The sequence below is a fragment of the Nyctereutes procyonoides genome, unplaced genomic scaffold (assembly GCF_905146905.1).
Source record: "Nyctereutes procyonoides isolate TBG_1078 unplaced genomic scaffold, NYPRO_anot_genome, whole genome shotgun sequence".
Lineage (NCBI taxonomy): Eukaryota > Metazoa > Chordata > Mammalia > Carnivora > Canidae > Nyctereutes > Nyctereutes procyonoides.
In genome coordinates, this window is record NW_026575131.1 from 58,151,901 (window position 1) to 58,175,880 (window position 23,980).

Consider the following 23,980-nt stretch of genomic DNA (forward strand, 5'->3'; position numbering starts at 1 on the left):
GTTTCCCCATCCGCAACGGGCAGGGCGCACTCCGCCCCCGGGGCACGCTGCGGAGGGAGGGGCCTGCCCTGCTCACACCCCCTTTCCAGGCCTCGCTCTTCGGCTCAGTCGAAAACGGGCGAAGGCAGGTGATGTCTCCCCCCTCCCCCCCTCCCCCCTCCCCCATCCCCCCCCCCGTCCTTCCAGGAATTCGGGCGACGCGCGGGGCTCGGGCTGCAACCTCGCTGCGCCCCGGGCGGGCCTCAGTTTCCCCAGCCGCCCCGGGGCCCGGGTCCCAGGGGCGCAGCCCCCCGCGGCTGCGCGCTGGGCCGGGCGGATGACATCACCGGGCCGGGGGCGGGGAGGGAGCGGGAGGGAGCGCCCGGGGAGGGCCGCGGAGGGCCGGGGAGGGCCGCCTCCGCGCCAGGCGCAGCGCCCGGGCGGGCTGGGTCGGCGGCCGCGGCCATGACGCAGGGTCCGGGCGGGCGCACGCCCCCCGCGCCCCCCGCGCCCCCGGAGCCCGAGGCGCCCACCACCTTCTGCGCGCTGCTGCCGCGGATGCCGCAGTGGAAGTTCGCCGCCCCCGCGGGCTTCCTGGGCCGGGGCCCGGCGGCGGCGCGCACGGCCGGGGGCGCGGGGGGCGCGGGGGGCGCGGGGGGCGCCGACCCGCAGCCCGAGGAGGCCGCGCCCGGGGGCGTCCCCGCGCTGGCGGCCGCGGTCCTGGGCGCCTGCGAGCCCCGCTGCGCCGCGCCGTGTCCGCTGCCCGCGCTCAGCCGCTGCCGGGCCGCAGGGGCGCGGGGGCCGCGGGGCGCGCGTGGGGGCGCGGGGCCCCCGGACGCCGCCGCCGCCGCCGCCGCCGAGTGGATCCGCAAGGGCAGCTTCATCCACAAGCCGGCGCACGGCTGGCTGCACCCCGACGCCAGGGTCCTGGGGCCCGGGGTCTCCTACATCGTGCGGGTGAGTGCGGCGGCGGGCATCCCCGGGCTCCCTCCCGCACTCCCGGCCCGGGCGCCCTCCCCATCCTCGCTGCTCCCCCGCCCCCCGGGATGCCCGGGCCCCCACCTCCAGCCTGCGCAGCGCCGGCCGCCCCCAGCCCCGAGGCGCGGGGGTCACGGTTCCCACGGCGTCACGTGGGGAGGGCGGGGAGAGGCGGCAGGTGGGTGGGGGGCGCGCATGCGCAGCGCGGACCCGCGGCTCGGCCCGGGCGCGCGGGGTGGGGGGGGCGCATCCCGACGCCCGGACTGGGGGCCTCGGCCGAGGTGGGGCGCGCAGGCCGGGGCCGCCCTGGAGAGGCCCGGGCGCGGAGCGGGGGCGAGGGGCCTGCCGTGCGCTTCCTCTTCCTCGGGGGCAGTCGGACCAATAGAACAGGTGTCACCTGTACGGGCGACTCTAAACCCTCTAAACCGTTACCTTCTCCACTCGAACACCCCCCCTCCCGTGTGCGTGGGTTCAGGTGCCGGTGCGCGTCCCAGGGCGCCCGTCCTCCCGCACCTGCAGCTCACTGCTCCGTCGGAGGACCCGCCCGCGACACCTGTCATCCAGCCTCTGGACGCATGCACACCCCTCGGGGGCCTCTGGGGCCAGGACCTTGGAAGTTACCATGTTTGCACTTGGTTATGTGTGTGTGTTCCCTGCACGAGTGTCCCAGACACGTCGTGTCCTTCCTCCCCCAGAGCTGGGTTCTGTGCTTTCCCGGCTGGATTCACGTCCAGGGGGGCCTGAGGATGGAGTCTTAGTTAGAAATAAGGTCTTGGGGATCCCTGGGTGGCTCAGCGGTTTAGCGCCTGCCTTTGGCCTAGAGCATGATCCTGGAGTCCCGGGATCGAATCCCACGTCGGGCTCCCTGCATGGAGCCTGCTTGTCCCTCTGCCTGTGTCTCTGCCTCTCTCTCTCTCTGACTATCCTAAGTAAATAAAAAAAATATTTATTTATTTGTTTATGATAGATACAGAGAAAGAGAGAGAGGCAGAGACACAGGCAGAGGGACAAGCAGGCTCCATGCACCCGGAGCCCGATGTGGGATTCGATCCCGGGGTCTCCAGGATCGCGCCCTGGGCCAAAGGCAGGCGCCAAACCGCTGCGCCACCCAGGGATCCCCAAATAAATAAATAATAAAAAAAAAAAAGAAAGAAATAGGATCTTGGAGAAGTAATCAAGTTAAAGTGAGGTCGTCCCGGAGTCCGGTGGCCCTAATGCAATGGCTGCTGTCTTTTCTGTTTTGGTTTTTTGAGAAAAGTTATTTATTTATTTATAAAGGTTTTATTTATTTATTCATGAGAGACACACACATAGCGAGAGAGACACAGGCAGAGAGACAAGCAGGCTTCATGCAGGGAGCCCAAGGCGGGACTCGATCCTGGGTCTCCAGGGTCACGGCCTGGGCTGAGGGCGGCGCTAAACCGCTGAGCCACCCGGGGCTGCCCAGAGTGGGGTCTTTTAAACCCTGGCTGGGCTCAGGATGGGCTTTGTAGCAAGAGTGCATCGTGGATGCTGCTGTGAACCTTGCAGGGCGAGCCCTAGCTGCCCGTTGGCCTGGGTGCAGGCGCGCCAGAATTGTCCAGAATTGAGATGCTTAGGTTGTGGGGTGCAGGCTGTTGGGTTATTCCAGTGATCGTTACTTTTTTGGTCAATGCAGCCAATATCTAGTGCATGCCCACCCTGCCAGGCGCTGACGACCGGGTAGGAAATGAGAAGGTCTGGTCCCTGCTTTTATAGGGCTTAGATTCTGGAGGGAAGCATCGACGGTAAATAAATAAGAGAACAAATAAATGGTGGATATTGGCAGGCGCTAAATCAAAATGCAGAAATTAAAGTGATGGGATGAGCGCTGGGTGTTATTCTATATGTTGGCAAATTGAACACCAATAAAAAATAAATTAAAAAAAAAGAAATTAAAGTGATGCCAGAGTTAGAGACTGGGGGGTTACTTAAGCCGGGGAAGTCGGGGAAGGCATCCCTCAGGAGATGACATTTAAGCTGAGAGCTGAAGCCATGAGGCCCCAGACGTGAGACAACTGGGGAAAGAGAGGTCCGGGTGGGGGCATAGCATGCGCAAAGGCCCAGTGGCAGGGGATGAGCTTGGCATGTTTGGATTACGGGACCCATGTGTCGAACTTATGACCAGTCCTGCCCACATCTGGATTTAGCCCCGGGAGGCCCATGGGGGGCTCCTGACCCCAGAACTAAGGGGGTACATTGGTGTCACACGTGGGTAATTTGTGGAAGTGGCGAGGGGAAGCTGACACCGGCGGGCGCGCCCACGGACTTCGCAGCCCCTGGACTGATCCCTGTTGTGGGTGAGAGGGCGGCGCCCAGGCCAGCAGAGGTGGACGCGCATCACAGGTCAGCGTGGACGGTCCCCATGGCCCGGGGCCCACCCATCTCCCAGGATCCCTCTCCCACCCGGACTCGCAGCCTCCAGGTGAAGGGAGGCCATTGTCTCATGTGAGAAGAGACCCCGGGGGCAGCCGTGTGGCCGCGTAACCCAGCAGCCCTATGACCTCGGTGTGGATCCGGGCTCTCCCCATCCACATTGGGGTGAAGAGTGTCCCCCCCAAATCTGCACCCGCCTGGAACCTCAGAACGTGATGGGTCCGGAAATGGGGTCTTTGCAGATGTAATGAATTAAGGGGAGACGAGGTCAGGCTGGAGGACAAGACCCGAATCCAGTGTGTCCCTCGAAGCTGCGTGAGGACACGGAGCAGAGGGCGGGAGGACAAAGCGAGCTGGCTGCATGTGGGGGACTGCGGGGACCTCCCTGGAGCCTTGGGGGGAGCTCGCTTGTGCCGACACCCGTCCCTCAGACCCCGTCCCCGGCCGCGACAGCGTGCTTTGGCGGCTCCCGGCTGCCCCGTCGGGACTGTTCCCGCTGCCCCGGGCCGCCAGCACCCCAGTGCCTCCGCCCTGCAGGAAAAAGCCCTCCTCCGGGGCCTCGCATGACTACGGGAACCCTTCCACGGCCGCCCAGCGGCCTCGCCCCACGTCTCGCTGACCGGGCGTGTGTCCTGTGACTTTGCTGAAGCCGTGTGATGAACCCACATGGTCCCTGCCCAGAGGACTTCCTGAGGCTGTGGAACGTTCTAGGTCTCCGCCGTCCCGTGTGGTCGGCACGTGTAGCCACGGGGCCCTTGAAGTGTGGCCAGTGTGGCCAGCGAGCTAAACCGTGATCTTACTTGATTTTAAATCCAATCCCAGCGGTCGTGTGCGGCCCCGCCTGCCCGCGGGACGGCTCGGCTCGGCTGCTCCCTGGCCTCGGCCTTCAGCGGAGGGGAGGTCGCGAACAGGAGGGAACCCACCCCGTGGACTCCCCGGGATCTGTGTGCGGTGCTGGGGGCCCCGGTCCCGCTCCCTCTTCTACGATCGTCTGGGGGCCAGCAGCTCAAGACAACTGCTCGCAGGGCCATGGGATCAAGCGCAGCCTACATGCAGTCAGCCTTCCACCCGGCCTGAATCCGCACATGCCCGTCGCCCCCGCACGGTGATTTCCCCCGAGAGTCCATCTGATGTAATTGAGCAGCGACCACAAGGAGACGCACAAGGACCTGGCGTGTGCGTGGGCAGGGGCAGGTGTGGCAGGTGTGGGGACGTCGGAAGCTGCCGTGGTCCAGGGCTGCTGCGGGCCCTGCAGGTGCCCTGCCCCTCTGCCGTCGGGGGCGGTGCCCGGGAAAGCCACAGCCGCCCTGGAATAAGGCCTCCTGCCAACCTGCGCGATGGTTCCAGGACATTCAGGGTGTATTTGAGAGCATCCTGGCCCCGCCGTCACGCACGTTTGCCAAAGACGTAAAGGCTGGGACTCAAATAGGTATTTGCACCCCCGTCTTCACGGCAGTACGAGTCACAGCAGCCAGGAGGGGGAAGCACCTGGTGTCCACACTCAGCGTGGCCCGTCCACACCCGGGACACGACCCAGCCTCAGGGAGGAAGGGCCCCGACACCTGCCCCCACGTGGACGGACCCTGAGGACACCGGGGGCTCAGGGAGGGGACCCAGACCCAGGAGGACGCCTCCTGCAGGACCCCACTCCCAGGAGGTTCCCAGAGGAGGCCCGTCCACAGAGACAGAGAGGAGGTGGTGGGAGCCGGGGCAGGGCGGGGAGCGGGGGGGGGGGGGGTCAGTGCTTCCTGGGGACGGGGTCTCTGTGTGGGGAGACGGAAGGTTCTGGAGACGGTGGTGGGGGTGGGTGCAGGGTGGGGTGAGCGCGCTCTGTGCCCTAAGCTGTGCGCTAGGTGATCCTGCGGGGTCCCCTGGTGGGGTGTTCTGAGGTCCCCCAGGGGCCTGGACCGTTGGCATCCAGGTGACACTGCTCGTCCCAGAGGACGCAGCTTCTGAGAGCCCGTGCAGGTTACCCCGCGGCTGTCCCTGTCTGCCTGTGCTGTCTGCTCAGCCTTGGGTCCGGGGCCACGCTCTGGGCGGGAGGCACAGTGGCGGGCTGCGTCTTCCCCTTTCAGCAAAGTGAGCGGCAGGGAGGGGTGCCCGTCCTGATGCCAGCTCTGGAAACCCGGGTCACTCGGTGTACTGGTAAGAGTGGAGCTCCCCCAAATCCACATCCGCTGGCATCTCAGAATGGGGCTTTATTTGGAAATAGGGTCTCTGTGGATATGATGTGGCGATCGTGAGGCCATCCCACAGCAGGGTGGGCGGTAAATATATTTTTTTTAAATTTTTATTTATTTATGATAGTCACAGAGAGAGAGAGAGGCAGAGACACAGGCAGAGGGAGAAGCAGGCTCCATGCACCGGGAGCCCGATGTGGGATTCGACCCCGGGTCTCCAGGATCGCGCCCTGGGCCAAAGGCAGGCGCCAAACTGCCGCGCCACCCAGGGATCCCCACCCCTTCCATTTCAACATAAAATTCCAATTTCTTGTCCACATTTACAAATTAGAAGGTGTCACACAAAAGCCTTGGATGTCTGGCCTCTCTCGTAAAAGTCAGGTGTCCGGCAGCCCTGGGCCCTCTGGCCATGGAATGAGCAGCTTGCACCGTCCACGCTAGCTCGGGTGGTGTGGTGGTGAGGCTCTGGCCCCGGAGGGCCCGGTGCGAATCCCGTCGGCGGCCTCCGCGACTCTCATCGAGCCTCCTTGGGCCTGCGTTTCCTACAAGGTGATGCCTGTCACTCGAGCGTGGGGACGTGGGTGCAGCGCGGGGAGAGAGGTGACGGATGCAGCACGCTGCGGGACACATGGGTGCGGATCAGCCGTGTGTGCGGGAGCCTCCGGCCGTCTGCTTGCCTCCCGCGCTGCGAGGCATCTGGGTTCGCAGTCCCTGTTCCCAGCCTTCGGGGCCGTCCCGGTGTGGCCCCTCCTGCGCCCACTCCCATCTCTCCAGGGCGGTCATGGCGTGCACCCCACCCTCCGTCCAGGCGGGGCAGGGGGCACCCTGGAGGACGTCAGCTTCGCAGTTAGTGACTCTGTGTGTTAGTTAGTGAGCCTGGGGGTGGTGTGGGAATCAGAAGCCCTAGCCCTGGGCCTAGAACGCCAGCCCGCACCCCACGCACGCGTGCTCTGCTGGAGGCAGGATACCTGTGGGCAGCCGGCACCCCACAAAGCTGTCCTCTCAGTGAGAAAATCCACTCCTGGAGCAAGGACCACCGCAAGTTCCCTTGAGGTCCTGCTTGTCTACACATGCCTGGCATAGAGGCCATTCCTGTCCATCCGTCCATCCATGTACCTGTTCACCTATCCATCTGTCCACCCATCCACCCATCATCCATTTGCCCACCCATCCGTCCATCCATCACCTGTCCATCCGTCCATCCATCTGCCTGTCTCTCATCTATTCATCATCCATCCGCCCATCCTTCATCCATCCATCCATCCATCCATCCATCCATCCATCTATCCATCCACCCATCAATGGTCTATACTGCTCTCCATCTGTCCATCTCTCTTATCTATCCATCAATCATCTATGCATCCACCATCCATCCATCCATGGTCCATCCATCTGTCCATTTCTCCATCACATACCTACCCATTCTTCATCCATCCATCACCCATCCATCCAACCACCCATCCATCTATTGTCTATACATCCATCTACCCATCCATTACCCATCCATCCATCCAACCACCCATCTATCACCCATCTACCCACACATCCACCACCCATCCATCTAACCATCCATCCATCATCCATCCATTACCCATCCTTATGGTCATCCATCCATCACCCATCTACCCACACATCCATCATCCATCCATCTAACCATCCATCCATCCATCCATCCATCCATCATCCATCCTTCCATCCATCCTTCCATCCATCCATCCATCCGTCTAACCATCTGTCCAAGGGAAGGTGAGACAGATCTGTTCAGTCCCCTACTTAAAAGTCTCCCATGGCTCCCCAGCTTACCCAGCATACCCAGCCCTAAGGCCCTATAGCCTCCTTGGTCCCACCTTGTTATCTTTCTTTGCTCTTTGATTCTCTGCTCTAGCTCTACGGGAGCGAGTCTGTGATGTCTCCATGTTTGTTCTCAATTCTGGGCCTTGTACCGGCCATTCCCTTGGCCTGGGTCTTTCCTTGGCTTGGAGGAGTCGTACTTCTCCTCTGGTCACTATCTCAGTTAGCAGTCACCATGTAACAAGTCATCCTGCAATCTAGCACAGGACAATAGCACTTATTATTTCTTGTGGTTCTCTGGGTCAGCGGGGGCTGAACGGGCTCTTCATTCACACGGCATTTGGCCGGTGTCACCTGGGATGACGGGGATGGGCCACGTGTCTGAGACCAGTGAGGGGACGAGCTCCAGGGCACAAGCGCCTTGTAGACCCCGTCTGTGGCAACTCTGCTGACAACCCATTGGCCCAAACAAGTCCTGTGGCCAACCCAACGGCTCGGAAGGGGGGAGGAATGACTTGCGACCATGTTTACAGTCTGTCAATGACATACGGTTTCTCTCCCAGAAGCAGCCACTGTACTCGTGCAAACACACACGCGCTGCGTATACATGCGCATGTGCACAAGCTCCTCCTTGACCCCTTGTCCTCATGAATGGTGACTCACCATGACCTCTACCCTATACCTTGTTCTTGCTACTTAATGACATACCTTGGAGACAATTTCGTATAAACGCATAAAAAAATTCTGGTCTTTTTTTACAAATGCGTAATCTTCCATTCCAAGAACCGTGATTTGCTTATATTTAGCAAGAATACAGGGCACCCCGTTAAATTAAAAGTTCCAATAAACTCCAGTGATTTTTGGTGTAAGTGTGTCACATGCACTACTTGGGACATACTTATACTAAGGCAACAGTCATTGTTTAGCGGCAATTCCGATTGAACTGTGGTCATGTGTGGAGTCTCACAATCCTGGATGAAATTAGGGTGTCCCTAATTTCTTGCTGATTTGTTCAGTGCTGCAGGCCCTAGCGGGAAGGGAGGGTGTGTGCGAAAGGGCGTACCTGAGGGGGACAGAGGGATGTGGGACTCCCAGAGCAGGGCCTGTCTGAGGAGTGGGCGGGTGCTGATCCCCTGGGGCAGCAAACACCTGCCCATGTGTCCCCGTCCAGTCCTGCAGGCTCCGAGCCCTGTGGAGAGGGTGAGACGCGGTGGCTCTGCACACACGGGCAGCCCCTGGGCTGGTGTATCTGTGGCAAAAAGTCCTACAAATGGAGTTTCAAGGTCAAAGTGTGTGTGCATTTGAGGTGACATTTACAACCAAGTTAACCATGAACCACTTTATTTCATTTCATTGTAAGTAAAGTCGGGGCCCAACATGGGGCTTGAGCTCAGGACCCTGAGACCAAGAGTGGCAGGCTCCACCGGCTGAGCCAGCCGGGTGCCCCAACCATCAACCACTTTAAAGTGTACATATGACTTAATGGTATTTAGTACCTTCACAAAGTTGTGCAGCCATCGCCACTGTCTAGTTCCAGAACATTCCGTCACCCCAGAAGAAACCTGTCCCCATTAGCCATCATCCCGTGTGTTCCCACAGCACATAGATGCCAGCTGGAAGGAGGCCGTGGGCCTAGCCTGGTCCCTGCCCTCCCCTAGCAGTGGTTGAGGGTCCACCGTCCCCAGTGTGCTCTCAGAGGCCCCGATGTCCCTTTCTGTGGGGATGGTGGCCTCGGCAGCGGTTGACCCGCTTTGCCTGGAAGGGGTCAGGTAGTCGATGTGCAGGGCCTCGTGGACCAGGCGCTGTCCTCCCTGCCCCTGCAGGCCCCATGCTGGGCCTCGGGGCTGCGGTGGTGAGCAGGAGCGTCGCCACCCGGGTGGAACAGAAAGGGAGAACAAACAGCAGATGAAACCAATAGCGCCCTGGGCCTGGAGGGGTCCCCCAGTCCCATGCGGCAGCCTGTGTGGCGCCGGGGGTGAGGGCAGCTCAGAGGAGGCGACGCTGAGCCTCGAGATGGGGAAGGAATCAGTCCATGAGCGGGTGGGGAAAGGGAGCAGCAGGGAGACAGCAGGTGCAAAGGCCCTGAAGCAGCAGGGCCGGCCATTGCCGGGGGGGGGGGGCAGGAGAAGAGAGTGAAGCGGGTGCTGGAGGAAGGCCTGGGCTCACCTGCTGCCTGGCGCGGGCTCTCCCGGGTGGGTGCTCGGGGCCTGCCCGCTAACCGCCGTTCTCTCCTCCCACAGTACATGGGCTGCATCGAAGTCCTCCGCTCCATGCGCTCTCTGGATTTTAACACTCGCACCCAGGTGACCAGGTGAGCCTTTGGCGCCGGCTGCTGTGGGGCCAGGGGCTCCGGGCAGCTGGGGGAGGGCCGATGTGATGCTCTGGAGGGGTGGCGGCCCCAGGCTCAGACAGCTTGTGAGGGGAACCCAGGGTGGTGGGCGCCGTGACAGTCCCTCCTGCCTCACAGCCTGGGGGACGGTGCTGGGGTGGGGGGACGTGGTGCCGGAGCCTGTGTCCTGCCCTCCGGGAGCTCCTGCTCCCCAGACCCGGGACTGTGTACCTGGTCCTCGCCGTGTGTGGGTCCGCAGGGACGGCTCAGCAGGTTGTGGGACCCCCTGTGTGAGCTGCCCCCCGGGGGGGGCCCAGGTCAGGGCAGGTCTGTGGATGTGCTGATGCTCTGAGCTGCCGCGATCGAGGCGTGAAGAGTTGTGGGTACGACCAGGGCAGGGGGGTCGTCCGTCGGTTCGCTGCAGACGTGAAGACACCCTTTGACATGAGCACAGCATTCACCTGCTCACGATGCACGATTCCGGGTGTTTTGGTTTCATCACAGAATTGTGCAGCCGCTCCCTCCCTGATTCCAGAACATTCCATCTCCCCAAAAGGCAACCCTGTCCCCCCCAATCCCCTTCCCAGCCCCCTCCCCGTGCATGGACGAGCCCATCCTGCACATGTCACACGCGTGGACTCCCACCCCGTGGGGCCTCCTGTGTCTGGTCCCCTCCCTGAGTGTCGGGGGGGCTCGGTGTGTCCCTGGGGCGTGTGGGGGCCTCGCTCCTGCTCAAGGCCGGGGATGTGCCCGTGGGGGGGACGCGCTGTGTCTGTTCACCGGTCGACGGACACTTGAGTGGCTTCTGCCCTTGGGTGATCCTGTGGCCTGTGTCCCTGTGAACAGGCCTGTGCAGGCCTCGCGTGCACGTGCGTTGTCGCGGGCGTGCACGTGGGTGCAGGTGTGTGCGACTCCGTCTTGCCGCCCGAGGGGCCCCGGGACCCGTGCACAGGGCCGCCTGCCGGGGTGAGGCTCCCGCTGCTGCTTCCAGCGGTTTCGAGGGGCCGGGCGGGCCCTGTCGCGCCCTCGGGGACCAGCAGTTCCACGGCCTCGTCCTGTGGTCCGGGGTCGCCCGCTCGAGCCTCGGATGGGGCTCTGGACTGTGGCCGCGAGCAGCGAGCAGCGTGGGGTGCAGGCTCCAGGGCTGGGCGGGTCTCCCCGAATCCGGCCCCCGTGGCTCCGAGTTGGGCTGTGGCCCGGGAGGCGCTGGTCCCTGCGGGGGCGGGGGAGGGGCGGGGCCGGGGGCAGGTGCCGCCAGGGGCCGTGGGGGTGGGGGCTCCGTCCCTCCCTCTTCTCTCTCCAGGACCCTCCTTCCCTCGTCTGTGGCTTCTGACCCCCACACCCTCTGAGCGCCTGCCTGCTCCCCGCCCCCCAGCTCACTAAAGCCCCCTCCTCGCTCCCCCCCACAGGGAAGCCATCAACCGGCTCCACGAGGCGGTGCCTGGCGTCCGGGGCTCCTGGAAGAAGAAGGTGGGTGAGGGGCTCGCGGGCCTTGAGGGGCGCTGGCGGGCGTGGCTGGGGCGTGGGAGGGGCTGGTGGGCGGGGCGCCGGTGGGCGTGGCCAGTGCGGGGCGGGGCGCCGGTGGGCGTGGCCGGGGCGGGCGTGACGGGGCGCCGATGGGCGTGGCCGGGGAGGGCGTTAGTGGGCGTGGCTGGGGCGTGGGAAGGGCGCTGGTGGGCGTGGCCAGGGCGGGGGGGGACGCCGGTGGGCGTGGCCGGGGAAGGGCGCTGGTGGGCGTGGTTGGGGCGTGGGGCGCTCGTGGGCGTGGCTGGGGCGGGGGGGGGGGAGGGCGCTGGTGGGCGTGGCTGGGGAGGGCGTTAGTGGGCGTGGCTGGGGGCGGGCGCTGGGGGCGTGGCTGGGGAGGGCATTAGTGGGCGTGGTGGGGGGGGGGCGGGCGCTGGTGGGCGTGGCTGGGGCGTGGGAAGGGCGCTGGTGGGCGTGGCCAGGGCGGGGGAGGGACGCCAGTGGCCGTGGCCCGGGAAGGGCATTGGTGGGCGTGGCTGGGGAGGGCATTAGTGGGCGTGGCTGGGGGGCGGGCGCTGGTGGGCGTGGCCCGGGCGGGGGTGTGTGGCTTGGGGGGAGGGGGCATCCCGGACCCCCCCCAGCCAGCCCCCTGCAGCGGCCCTTCCCCAGGCCCAGCACTGCCCTCCCCCGTCCCCAGGCCCCCAACAAAGCGCTGGCCTCCATCCTGGGCAAGAGCAACCTGCGCTTCGCCGGCATGAGCATCGCCGTGAGCATCTCCACAGACGGCCTCAACCTCTCCGTGCCCGCCACGCGCCAGGTAGGTGCCGCGGGGGTCGTCACCCCACGCGGACGGGGCCGGGGCCCGTGGGCGCAGCGCTGGGCGTGGTGTCACGTGCTCACCTGGACACCTGCCGAGACCCACCCTGAGCCGGAGCCGGGCCGCCTCATGATGCCCAGAGTTGGGTGAGTGGCGGGGGGGTGGGGGTGCGGCTGAACCCCACAGCGCCCAGGACGCCCCTGTAGAGAGCGGCCCGCACCAGGCTCGCCGTGCCCGGGATGAGAGCCCGGCGGTGGAATCTCCTGGTGGACAAACCAGCAAAATATCATTGCACAAAGAAGGGATAATTATAAATTCCAAAAAGCCCCGAGAGGCCAGGCGAGGGTTGTTATAGGTGTGCACGGGGCACTGTGACCGAGCAGGGGTGGGGTGGAGGGCTTCCTGGAGGCGGTGGGGCTACCTCTGAGGGAGGAGGTGAGCAGAGGACATTCTAGGCAGAGGTCACTCCGTCGGGAGACAGAGCTGGAGGGGTCAGTGAGGCCCATGGGGAGAAGCTGGGATGTGTCCAGACAGCGCCGTGACCCTGGGAAGTGCTGTGACGTGTGGCTGTGAGGGTGCAAAGGAGGGAGCCCTTGGGGGGGCCTCAGCTGCTGTGTGGCTCATGCAGCAACAGGTCCACTCAGGGGCTGGCGAATGGTGCAGGCACACAAATGACCTTGGAAACAAGTGTGCAAATGTGCACACCAAGCAAGCCTGCAATGAGTGAATATGTGTGTAAGTGAGCGCACGAATGCAAATGAGCAAGTGAATAAATGAGCATGTAAATGAGCAAGTGAATAAATGAGCACGCAAATGAGCAAATGAATATAAATGAGCATGCAAACGAGCACACGGGGCGGTTTGCAGACTGGGGCCTCTGGCAGGTCTCACCCCTGCATGGCTCCACTGGGTGTGCCAGGTGAGTGTGCCACACCTCAGTGTCCGTGTGAGTGGACATGTGATGTGCCAGGGTGTGAAGACGGGCTCGAGTGTGTCTGGGGGTCGGTGGGACTGGTTGTGTTTCTGGGCATTCAACGTGGGAGGCCCTGTGCGTGGGAGGGTGGGTCTGAGTGTGAGTCCCTGTGTGTGTGTGTCCGGGCCTCGGGAGTGTGCATGTGTGAGGCTGGCTGCGGCCTCCGCACTCGGCCTGGGAGGGGGCTCCCCACCCCGCCGCCCTCCTGGTCCCCGGTGCCCACTGCCCACCCCGCCCTCCCTGGGCCCTCCCTGCGGCCCTGGCCTAGTGAACAGCCGGGACCGGCCCCGTGACTGCGCGTGTCTCTCTCTGGCCAGATCATTGCCAACCACCACATGCAGTCCATCTCCTTCGCGTCGGGCGGCGACACGGTAAGGCCGGGGCCGGGGGGGTGGACTTCTGGTTCCCTGTGTCCCCTGCAGTCTTGAGACCCTCTGCCCCTGCGGAACTAGGCGAGGAGGCCGGGCAGCCCGGACAGGCTGGCGCAGGGGGTCCGACTGACCCGTGTCATCCGTCTTCTCTCCCCAGGACATGACGGACTATGTGGCCTACGTAGCCAAGGATCCCATCAACCAGAGAGGTGAGGGCGGGCGGGGCGGGCGGGGCGGGGTGTGCCAGCCGGCACGGCCACACCAATGCCGCGTGACCGCCGTCCGCAGCCTGCCACATCCTGGAGTGCTGCGAGGGCCTCGCCCAGAGCATCATCAGCACCGTGGGCCAGGCCTTCGAGCTGCGCTTCAAGCAGTACCTGCACAGCCCGCCCAGGGTGGTGGTGCCCCCGGAGAGGTACCAGGCCCCTCCCCCTCCCGCTCCCCGCGCTCACCTCCGCCCTGGCTCTCAGCCGCTGTCCCGTTCCCACACCTGTAAACCCAGATGAAAACCCGAACCCTAACCCCCCCACTCCCTGTCCCACCCCGCCCGGCTGAGGCGAGGATCCAGGGCCTGTCGCGGTGGCTGTCATCTCCAGTCTGCACGGGGGTGGCCGGCGCGTCTGCGAAGGGCCCACAGTCAATGTTTTCGGCGTCGTGGGCCAGACCACCTGTCTCGGCCGCGTGGCAAGAACAGCCGTGGGGGCTGCTAGCGCTCGGCGGGCCCCGGGCCAGCCAGCCTTTATTTATAGACGCTAAATCTCGAATTTCATGTCACTTTCCCGCGTCACCAGACATCGTTCTCTGGACGTTCTCTGAATCGTTTCAAAGTTCTGTGGCTTAAAAGCGTAGAAAGCACCTGCAGCTGCGGGGCGGGGGCCGGGTCGTACCTCAGCGGGCAGAAGGAGACCCCGTATGGAGTAAACGCACGTGTTAGGAATTCACACGTGCGTGACAAGGCACAGGAAGGGTTTGCAGAGAGAGCCGGCGCCCCCGAGTCCCCTCCGCCCTGCCCGGCAGCCACCTGCCCGTCCCGTGCCACCTGCACGCCCGCCTCCTGGCCGGGGCCCCCAGCCTGGCTCGTCCTGCCCCCCGTGCAAGGCTCAGGCCACAGGCCCTTGGCTCCCCCAACCCTCCCTCCCAGCCCTGAGCACGGGGCCTCCTGTGCTTGTGTGTGTGCGCAGGCTCACCAGGCCCGAGGAGTCGGCCTGGGGCGACGAGGACGAAGCGGACCACAATTACTACAACAGCATCCCGGGGAAGGAGCCGCCCCCGGGCGGGCTGGTGGACTCCAGGCTCACCCTGGCCCAGCCCGGCGCCCTTGGGGCCCTCGGCCAGGTCAGCCCCGTGGGCCTCCTGGGGGTGGGGGGCTGCCAGGGTGGTCCTTGGGCCTCCAGCTTCTCCTGCTCCCTTCCCCATGATCCTAATAGAGGGTCCCTGCCTCCCCCACTTCCTTCCCCAAATCGCACAGATGCGTCTGGCCCCACGGCCCATCCGCAGCCACAACTCCCCGCCCCAGACGCTCGGGAGATTGTGTCAGTGGTTTAATTGGGGCCGTGAGCTGAGCTCCCAGGGGTGGTCTCAAGAGTCCACAACGGGGAGACTGACCCTGTGGCCGGGAAAGCAGTGTCTGGGCTGGGCTCTGGCGGGTGAATAAGAGTTGCCTGGGCGAGCAGTGCAGGGAAGGGCACCCCAGCGGAGGGAACAGCGTGTGGCAGGAGCCGAGCGGGCAGCTGAGGCTGCAGCGGAGGCGAGTGGACAGATGGACAGACGAGGGCAGTTGCAGAGCCAGGGGCTGGGCAGCGTTGGGAGGCCTTGGAGCTGCCCTTCGCATCTGACTTTTGTCTCCAGCCCCGTGGGGAGGGGGGGCGCTGGGCTGGGTAGGGGGCTTGCACCTGCAGGAGGATCCCCCGCTCTCTGTTTCAGGGGGCAGCTCCTGCTCGATGGGACGCCCGCAGCCTGCCGTGGGACCTGGGCCCATCAGGTGCTGGTAGGTGCCCCGGGGGCTCAGCTGCGGGCCCCTCCTCTTCCACCCGTGACCCGGTGCTCGCTCCCCAGGCGCCAGACTCATTGCTTTGCGTTTTGGGGGGAGCGATACTGCATTCCTGTGGTTCAAAATGCCAGCGCGTAGAAAGGTGTTCAGCGACAAGTCCCATCAGCCCGTCCACATCCGGTCGGGCCACCACTGTCGTCGTTGCTAGCGTGCGTTACTTTTCCAGATTTTTCCATGTGTAGTCAAGCCAATTCAGTGCATGCATCATCCGGCTCGCTCCTGCAGATGGTGCATCGGGTGCACACTCCCACCGTGCGTTCGCCACACGGCCGACCCCGCACCGGGGCCTGGAGAAAGCGTGAAGTTGCCCTCCCGTCAGGTGTTTTTTAACAAAATGATTCCGTTTTCAGCCCGTGAGCATTTATCCTGTGACTCATCATTCAAAACGACACAAGGCTAGAATCCGCCTTGGGCCCGGCTCCCCTCCGGGACCTCACCCCCCCCGCCCCCCCGCCGCTCTTGATGGGCTCAGGGCCTCCGTGCTGAGGGAGCCGAGGCCGCCCTCCCAGGTGGCCGTGCCAGGCGCCTCGCCCACCCGCCTGCTGCGGCTGCCTGTTCCCTCCAGCCTCTCCAACACCTGCGCTGCGTTTGCTGCTATTTTCGATCTTCCCGAATCATCTGAGCATTTCGCTGCCACGCGTCAGAACCCTCCCTGACTCCCAGCACCGTGGTTAAAGAGCCCTTCTGTCACTGGGCAGCCACCGGGGCTCTGGTGCCGGGCCCACGGCCCCGTGTCACCCCTGAGTCCCGGGGCTCCCCAGCATCTCCCGGCCCGAGCCTCTGCGGGCTGCTCTTCCCTGCTCTCTAGCCAACGACGCCGGCGGCGCACTCCCGCCCCAGCTCCTACGGCCTGGGATTCTCCATCTGGACACCTGCCGCCCGGGGTTCGTCCCCGTTACGCGGCCCGGCCACGAGAGGCTGGGGCACCAGCCGTCCTCCGGGTGGGCCCAGGCTGGCACTCCTGTTGAGCCGGAACCCCTGCCAGATACCGTCCTGCGGGCTTAATGCCCCTGCTTGTAAAGGGGCAGCTCCGATTCTCCCCGTGTCACAGAGCAAGGGACTGGGCACGAGAGGTCTGCTCACGTGCCCGTGTCCGTGGACGGCAGGCGGAGCCAGCCTGTGAGCTCCCAAGTCCATGGCGAAGGACGAAGTGGGCATAGCAGGGACATTGCAAACTGTGTATTGGAATCATCACTTCTGTGCTGGGACTACAAGTGGTGACGTTCAGAGATCCACAGACGGTTCTGGAAAAACACACACGAGTTAACTTTGAACCTTGCAAAGAGGCTCAGCCTTGCTCAAAATAAGGGAAACGGGAGCTAATGTCCTCGTGGGGCCACGTCTCACCTCTCAGCCCCGCAGACACCCACCACCTGCTCGGATGCCGCGAGGAGCGCCGGGGAACCGGGCACAGGCGGCCCGGTCGGGACCCCGCAGAAGCTGGGGCGCTGAGTGGACCCGAGGGACAAATCCCTCCAGGGATGACTTTTCCTGCGGGGGAGGCTTTTGAAGCACGGAAATGCTTCACACGCTCACAATTAACGTTCAAGAGAACAGGAAGGAACTCCTAAAATAGAACAGAAACGAGTGACCATGCGTCACGTGGGTGACGTGGATGACACGGTTACGGGAGGAGCAGTGTCATTGTTATTTTTCAGACGTGGGCGTTTCACACTCACGTAGGGATTCCTGCTGCCGGGCTGCCTGGGGGCAGCAGCCCTGCTGGTGTGGCGCCCAGCTGCCCCACAGCCCCTGGGGACACGGGCGGGGTGGTCAGCCAGAGGGTGCTGCACGGCATCTCTCCCGGCCAGGCGTGGGTGGCCCCCGCTGACCCCGCCGCTCTCCTGTGTTCGCAGGCCCACCGGGGGACGGCTACGTGCAGGCCGACGCCCGGGGCCCCAGAGACTACGAGGACCACCTGTACGTCAACACGCAGGGCCTGGATGCCCCGGAGCCCCCGCAGGCAGAGGACAGCCCCAAGAAGGATCTGTTTGACATGCGTATGTGGGGGGGCCCAGTCTGCTGCCCCTTGGGGCTTGGCAAGCTGGTGAGGGTGGCGTGGGGACGAGTGCTTCCTCTGGGACTCCCGGTCTGATGGTGGAGGCTCCGGGGCCCCCTTTCCTGGGACTCTGCAGTCTCTTAGGGTGTAAGCGAGTTTCCTCTCTAGTCTAAGGGGAGGGGGCTTCTCTATGAGACTCCCCCGACTCCTGGGGGGCCTGGGCTCCTTCCCCCTGCCGGCCCCCCGCCCCCTGTCTGATGAGGGGCTTTAGCTGGCTCCTCCCTGGTTGGAGGACCTGGACCCTAACCCTCCCACTGGGCTCGTCTCATGGAGGAGGCTTGCGTCCAGGGCACCCTCCTGATCCAACCACGTCGTCCTGTTCTGCCAGCGCGTCGGGGTCTTGGCCCGTGAGGGGTCATTTCCCTCAACAGACACCCCCTAGTGGGAGATGCCCTGGATCCACCCACCCCAACTGGGAATTTCGGGCTTCACTGAGTCTGCAGAGCACCCCCAGCCCAACAGCCCAGTGTCTTAGCGCCAGCCGACCCGAGCTGTCCCTGCGGGAGCCGCCGCTGGCTCCTCACAGCCACCCTCACGCTGGCCGTCCGCTGGGGGTGACCAGATGGTCCAGCGACCCCGGCCAGGCTTCCCTTGAGAATTCTGGGCCACCCCAGGCCGGCAGGTGGCAGGCTGAGGAGGACACGTGGCTTGGCCAGGCCTGGTCCCGTGTCCTGGCGGCCGGATGTCCAGTTGCGCCTGGACCGCAGGATTCCCAACGGGCAGGGGGTGGCAGGGCTGTAGGGGCCCCGGGGACAGCTGCTCGGGGCGGGTCGCCGGGGCGTTGGGGAGCCTGACCCGTGCGGCCCCGCGTCCCACTTACGGCGAGGAGATCGGCTCAGAGAGGGCGAGCGGCACGTCTGGGTGACACGTCCGGGTGACGCTGGTGCCTGGTGGGAGCCTCAGGAAGCCCCTGGGGATCCGCAGGGGCCTCCGAGTCTGTAGGAGGCAGGCGTGCAAGGCTGGCGTGAGGGCCGCGTGTGGCAGGGGCTGCACGACACGGGCGCCACAGACACTGGGCAGGAGGCCGCAGGGACAAGACAAGAAAAAGAAGTGTGTGTGCACGTTGTCGTCGCCCGTACGTGCTGCACAACTACCAGGACCCGACAGCGGTGAAGGAGAGCGGTGCACGGTTGGCGCCACACAGCAGGCAGGCAGAGCGCAGGCACACAGCACGCAGTGCACGCTCACCACACACACCCACTCAGCACTCATGCCTACGAGTGCACACTCAGCACACACCCACCCTCCACAGTGCACACTCACACACACCCACTCAGCACCCCCAGGTGCACACTCAGCACACACACCCACTCAGCACCCCCAGGTGCACACTCAGCACACACACCCACTCAGCACCCCCAGGTGCACACTCAGCACACACACCCACTCAGCACCCCCAGGTGCACACTCAGCACACACTCCCACGCAGTGCACGCTCACCACACACACCCACTCAGCACACACCCACCCTCCACAGTGCACACACACACACACACTCAGCACCCCCAGGTGCACACTCAGCACACACACCCACTCAGCACCCCCAGGTGCACACTCAGCACACACACCCACTCAGCACCCCCCAGGTGCACACTCAGCACACACTCCCACACAGTGCACGCTCAGCACACACCCAGTGAGGGCCTGCGGGCTCAGTGCAAGGTCCCCAGCGCATACCCCTCCCCCTCCAGCCCTGCCCCCACGGGGCAGCTGCCCGCCACTGCCTCCAGCGCTGTGTCCTCGTCCTCGCCCGCAGGACCCTTCGAGGATGCTCTGAAGCTGCACGAGTGCTCTGCGGGGGCGGGCACGGCGGTGGCGCCCCTTCCCGTGGAGGATCAGTGGCCCAGCCCCCCCACCCGCCGGGCCCCCATCGCCCCCACGGAGGAGCAGCTGCGGCAGGAACCCTGGTACCATGGCCAGATGAGCCGGAGGGCGGCAGAGAAGCTGCTCCGAGCCGACGGGGACTTCCTGGTGCGCGACAGCGTCACTAACCCCGGGCAGTACGTCCTCACGGGCATGCACGCGGGGCAGCCCAAGCACCTGCTGCTGGTGGACCCAGAGGGCGTGGTAAGGGGCGGGGCACCGGGCGGGAGGCGTGGCCAGAGCGGTCGGGGCGGGGCCACAGCGGACGGGGCGGGGCCACAGCGGACGGGGCGGGGCCACAGCGGACGGGGCGTGGCCGGAGCGGGCGGGGCGTGGCCGGAGCGGGCGGGGCGGGGCCGGAGCGGGCGGGGCGGGGCCGGAGCGGGCGTCCACCTCCGCCTATAGGTTCAGGGAAGTCTGTCCCGGATTACAAAGGCGGCTGTTGACGATTCTGTCCCCGTTTACTAGGTAATTTAGAATTACACAGTATTTCCCACTTTGTCAAGAATTTTGGAATCTATAAAGGAGTTCCCAAGTCAATACAGCATTTTGCGGGTTACAAAACCTTTTCCAATTTCAGGGCCTTTCAGGGTTTACAAAGGACTATATCTGATGCCCTTTCCCCCACCGTCTATAATCAGTGTGCATCCTACAAATAATGGTGCCTTCGATAAATATGACGTTTTCTTTTCTAGTGTATTTTAAGGCTCACAAAGCATGTTTCAATTTACGGGGAATTCTAGGCTCTACAAGTTGCTAGATGCACACTTTCCCCTTGTTTTGACGTCTTTGAAGCCTGTGTGTGTTTTTTTTTTTTTCTGTGTGGGTTTGTTTGTTTGTTTTTGTTTTTTTGTTTTTTTAGCCTGTGTGTTTTTAACCCCGTCCTTGAACTGCATGATTCTTTTTTTTTTAATTTTTAAAATTTTTTTTATTTATTTATGATCGTCACAGAGAGAGAGAGAGAGAGGCAGAGACATAGGCAGAGGGAGAAGCAGGCTCCACGCACCGGGAGCCCGATGTGGGATTCGATCCCGGGTCTCCAGGATCGTGCCCTGGGCCAAAGGCAGGCGCCAAACCTCTGCGCCACCCAGGGATCCCTGAACTGCATGATTCTTTCACTGTGGGTCCACCCCTCCTCGTGGTAGATGAAATCAGCCCGCACCTGACCGCTGCTTTGAGTCAATTTGAGCTTTGGTATTGTACAGCTCCTAAAGCATTTCGGGGTTTACAAAGCATTTTTCAATTTGCAAGGAGTTCTAGGTTTTTTTTTTTTTAATTTATTTATTTATGATAGTCACAGAGAGAGAGAGAGAGAGGCAGAGACACAGGCAGAGGGAGAAGCAGGCTCCATGCAGGGAGCCCGATATGGGATTCGATCCCGGGTCTTCAGGATCGCACCCTGGGCCAAAGGCAGGCACCAAACCTCTGCGCCACCCAGGGATCCCTAGTTCTAGGGTTTATGCAGCATTTTCCAGCGTCCAAGGGCCTTGGGGTTCACAGTTATTTCCCAGGGGAAGGAGCTTGGGGGTGTTAGAGTCTTGCCAGAGTTTACCAAGTGCTTTACTGCCTCCAGCTGAGTCCCCAGAACTGCCCCCAGGGAGCTCGGTATGTTCTCGGTCTCCGTGTAGGTGTCAGTCTGGTGGTGAGGTGGGGGGCCTGGGGTGGGGGGCTGTTCTTTCCATTCCCCTTGTGTCTGGCTCAGAGCTGTAATCTCTGGCCTGGCCTGTGAGGTCAGTACCCCCTGGACCCCCATTCCCTCTCTGCTAAGGGATCTATAGGACAGGACTGGCAATTCCTAAAGCTCCAGAAGCTTCAGAACTTCAAGTTCTTTGTCCCAGTTCCAAAGAAGTAGAGGGTTTTGCCACGGGGCCCAGGAACGTGCGTTTGAAGCCTGCTCTCCGGATGTCTTGTGTCCAGTGAGCCCGCCTTGTCCAGGGACTAGCCGGCAGCGGCTCTGGTGCATCCAGTCGTAGCATGTGGTGATGCTAAGATTTTCTCGTTTCGAGATGCAGCAGATTGTTTTCCGTTAGGCGTCCCCGAGATTTCCTAGGGCTGCCCTGCCGAGTGTCGGCCAACTAAGTGGTGTAAACGTCAGGAGAGTGTTGTTCCCCAGCTCCGGAGGCCGTAGGGCGGAGAGGCCGGTGCTGTAGGGCTGGCTCCTGCTGGGGCTCCCACGGAGGGCCCCGTCCAGGCTCTCCTGGCCCCCGAGGTGTGGGCAGCCCTTGGTGTCCCTGGGCTGTTGACGTGCCCCTCTGGTCGCTGCTGTGCCTGCTCTTACAAGGGCACCAGTCGCTGGCTTTGGGGCCTCCAGGACGAGCTCACCACAGGACTCTTAACTTAGTCACCTCTACAAAGACACTTTTTCCAAATAAGGTCGCATCCACAGGTGTCAGGGTTTGGGGCACAGACATGTCTTTTTGGGGCCTCCATTCAACTTGCAGCAGGAAGTGTGGCCCCCGCATCCTGTGCTTTCAGAGCCTGTGTCCCTATCTAACTCTGGAATTCTGAGTCTGACTCTGTGGTTGAACTGGAAGCTTCTGGGCCGGCGGTTCTCAGACTCGAGCCTGCATCAGACCCTCGGGGCGGGCCCTCGGGAGGCAGATTCCCCGTCAGCAGGCTTGCCTACAAGCTCCCAGCGGCGCTGATGCCGAGGCCTCTGGCCCTGCAGGTGCGGACCAAGGATGTGCTCTTCGAGAGCATCAGCCACCTCATCGACTACCACCTGCAGAACGGGCAGCCCATCGTGGCCGCCGAAAGCGAGCTGCATCTGCGCGGGGTGGTCAAACGTGAGCCCTGAGCCAGGTGTGTGGTCGGCCCGCGCGCTCCCAGCGTTCACCCGTTCACCCGGTTCCTTTCTCATTTAAAAAATTAAGCAGGAATTCACAAACTACTCAATCCACCCATTTAAAATGTGCCACTCAGTGGCTTTTAGCGTGTTTAGAGATGCGCAATCATTCTCTACCTAATTCCAGAACATTCCATCACCCCAAAAGGAAATTCTGTCCCCATCAACCATCAGCCCTCAGTCCCCCAACCCCCTTCCCCTCCCTTGGCCCCCTCAACCGCTCCCCATGCATGGACGAGCCCGTCCTGGACATGTCACACGCGTGGACTCGTACCCCCGGGGGCCTCCTGTGTCTGGTTCCCTCTCTGAGTGTCGTGGGCTCGGGGTCGCCCCTGGGGCGGGGCATAAGGGCACCTCGCTCCTGCTCAGGCCTGGTGACGTGCCTGCACATGGGTGGACATGTGTTTACCTGTTCACTCTCATGGGCATCTGGCTGTTTCCACTTTTTGGCTGTTACGATAATGCCACTCAGAACATGCACGTCCAGGTTTCTGTGTGGACGTGAGTTTTCCTTGCTCCTGGTCTGTACCTGCGGGTGGAGTTGCTGAGATGGTGACTCCGTGTTTAACTGCTGATAAGAAATCTCTGGAGGATGTGGCGCTGCACTGGAGGAGGAGCTAGCGTGGATGTTTGAGGAGACGTTGGGGGACATGAGAGGGGCACCTCGGCCTTTTGCTTTTGTTGCTGGGGAGCCATGGGAGAGTTTTGAGCTGAGGAGGAATAGGCAGGTCTGGGTGATTCCAGCACCTTGTTGGTGAGAGACTGCGGCCTCCGGGGGAGGTGGGAGGTGGTTTAGGCAGAGAAGATGAGGCGGAGCGGGGGTGCATGAACTGTCTTGGGGAGCAGGAGCCGTGGGACCTGGGGTTTGGGAAGCCAGGAGCTGGGGGCTCAGCTGTGGAGGGAGGGGCTGCAAGGGGGTCCTGTGGAGCTTCCCCAAGGCTCAGCAGAGGAGTTTGTGGCCAGGTTGGCTGCTCTCCTGGCCCGTGGCAGCCCTGGAATGGTCTGCAGTGCCGCTGGGCCGTGTGATTGCACGCGTTGGGGTAAGACATGCTTCCCTTCTGTCCCCAAAGGGGTTTGTGACCTGGGAAGCAATGCCGATGGCGGTGCTAGTACGGTAGCACGGTGCTCAGCACCCCCCAAAGCTTCCTGAGCCCCAGGTGGTTCTGAGCATCTTCATTTTGCAGGAGGAGGAACAGCACAGAGGGGAAGGCACTGCCCCAGGTCGCACTGCAAGAACGTGTGGAGCTGAGACCTCAGCCCGGCCCCTCGGCCCGAGGACCCTCGCTGAGCCCCCTGAGCCCAGGTCCCCGCTCCTGCTGTGGCTGCTGCACAGCCCACCGCTGACGTCTCTGTCCCTTTCTTCCCCAGGTGATGGTTCTCGGCTCCGTCCTGCAGCACAGATGCCCCCGTCGTGGCCTTAGGGCTCCTCAGCCTCTCTCCGGACTCTGGTCAGGCTAGAACCGCCGCTGTCTCTCCTTCCTCCGGTTGGGCCTCTGGATCTCCCTTCTTCAGCTGGCCCTGGGCTGGGTCAGCGAGGCCAAGAGATGGGGGCCCAAGACCCCTTCGTCCCGCTGACCCCTGCCTGCCTCTACCCTCTGCCTGGGGTGAGGCCGTCCATACCAAAGACAGAACCTTCTCTCACCTTTAAAGAAAATATACTACGGAAACGCAGCCCTCTCTCTCCGAGCCCTGGCCAGGGTCCCCGCGTGGCTCAGGAGGTTCCGTCTCTTTGCCCGGGGGGGACCTCAGCTCACCTCCCTGCAGAGATGGATTCCTGTGCTTGACCAGTTCAGTTTTCCCACCTGAAATATCAGTGCACAGTTGTCTTTTATGGGGAACAACTGAGGTGCTTTGGGCCCTCGGGCCAGGACACCCATGGGTGGTGAA

General features: G+C 63.1%; 1 protein-coding gene across 1 annotated transcript; it reads left to right on the plus strand.

The window, feature by feature from the left end:
- Window positions 1-444: 444 nt before the first annotated feature.
- SHC2 (SHC adaptor protein 2) lies at window positions 445-23,764 on the plus strand. Its single transcript, XM_055344444.1, has 13 exons — window positions 445-936; window positions 9,563-9,633; window positions 11,061-11,121; window positions 11,813-11,932; window positions 13,223-13,276; window positions 13,434-13,485; window positions 13,565-13,691; window positions 14,458-14,611; window positions 15,200-15,263; window positions 17,183-17,326; window positions 19,142-19,452; window positions 21,917-22,050; window positions 23,462-23,764. Exons 1-12 carry the CDS (start codon window positions 445-447, stop codon window positions 22,043-22,045), a joined length of 1,779 nt encoding a protein of 592 aa, XP_055200419.1. The 3' UTR covers window positions 22,046-22,050; window positions 23,462-23,764.
- The last annotated feature ends 216 nt before the right edge of the window (window positions 23,765-23,980 follow it).

Coding starts and splice junctions, on each gene's coding strand:
- SHC2 (XM_055344444.1), top strand. CDS start 445: ATGACGCAGGGTCCGGGCGGGCGCACGCCCCCCGCGCCCCCCGCGCCC. Junction 14,612..15,199: donor CCCTTGGGGCCCTCGGCCAG/GTCAGCCCCGTG, acceptor TCTCTGTTTCAG/GGGGCAGCTCCTGCTCGATG. Junction 19,453..21,916: donor TGGTGGACCCAGAGGGCGTG/GTAAGGGGCGGG, acceptor CTGGCCCTGCAG/GTGCGGACCAAGGATGTGCT.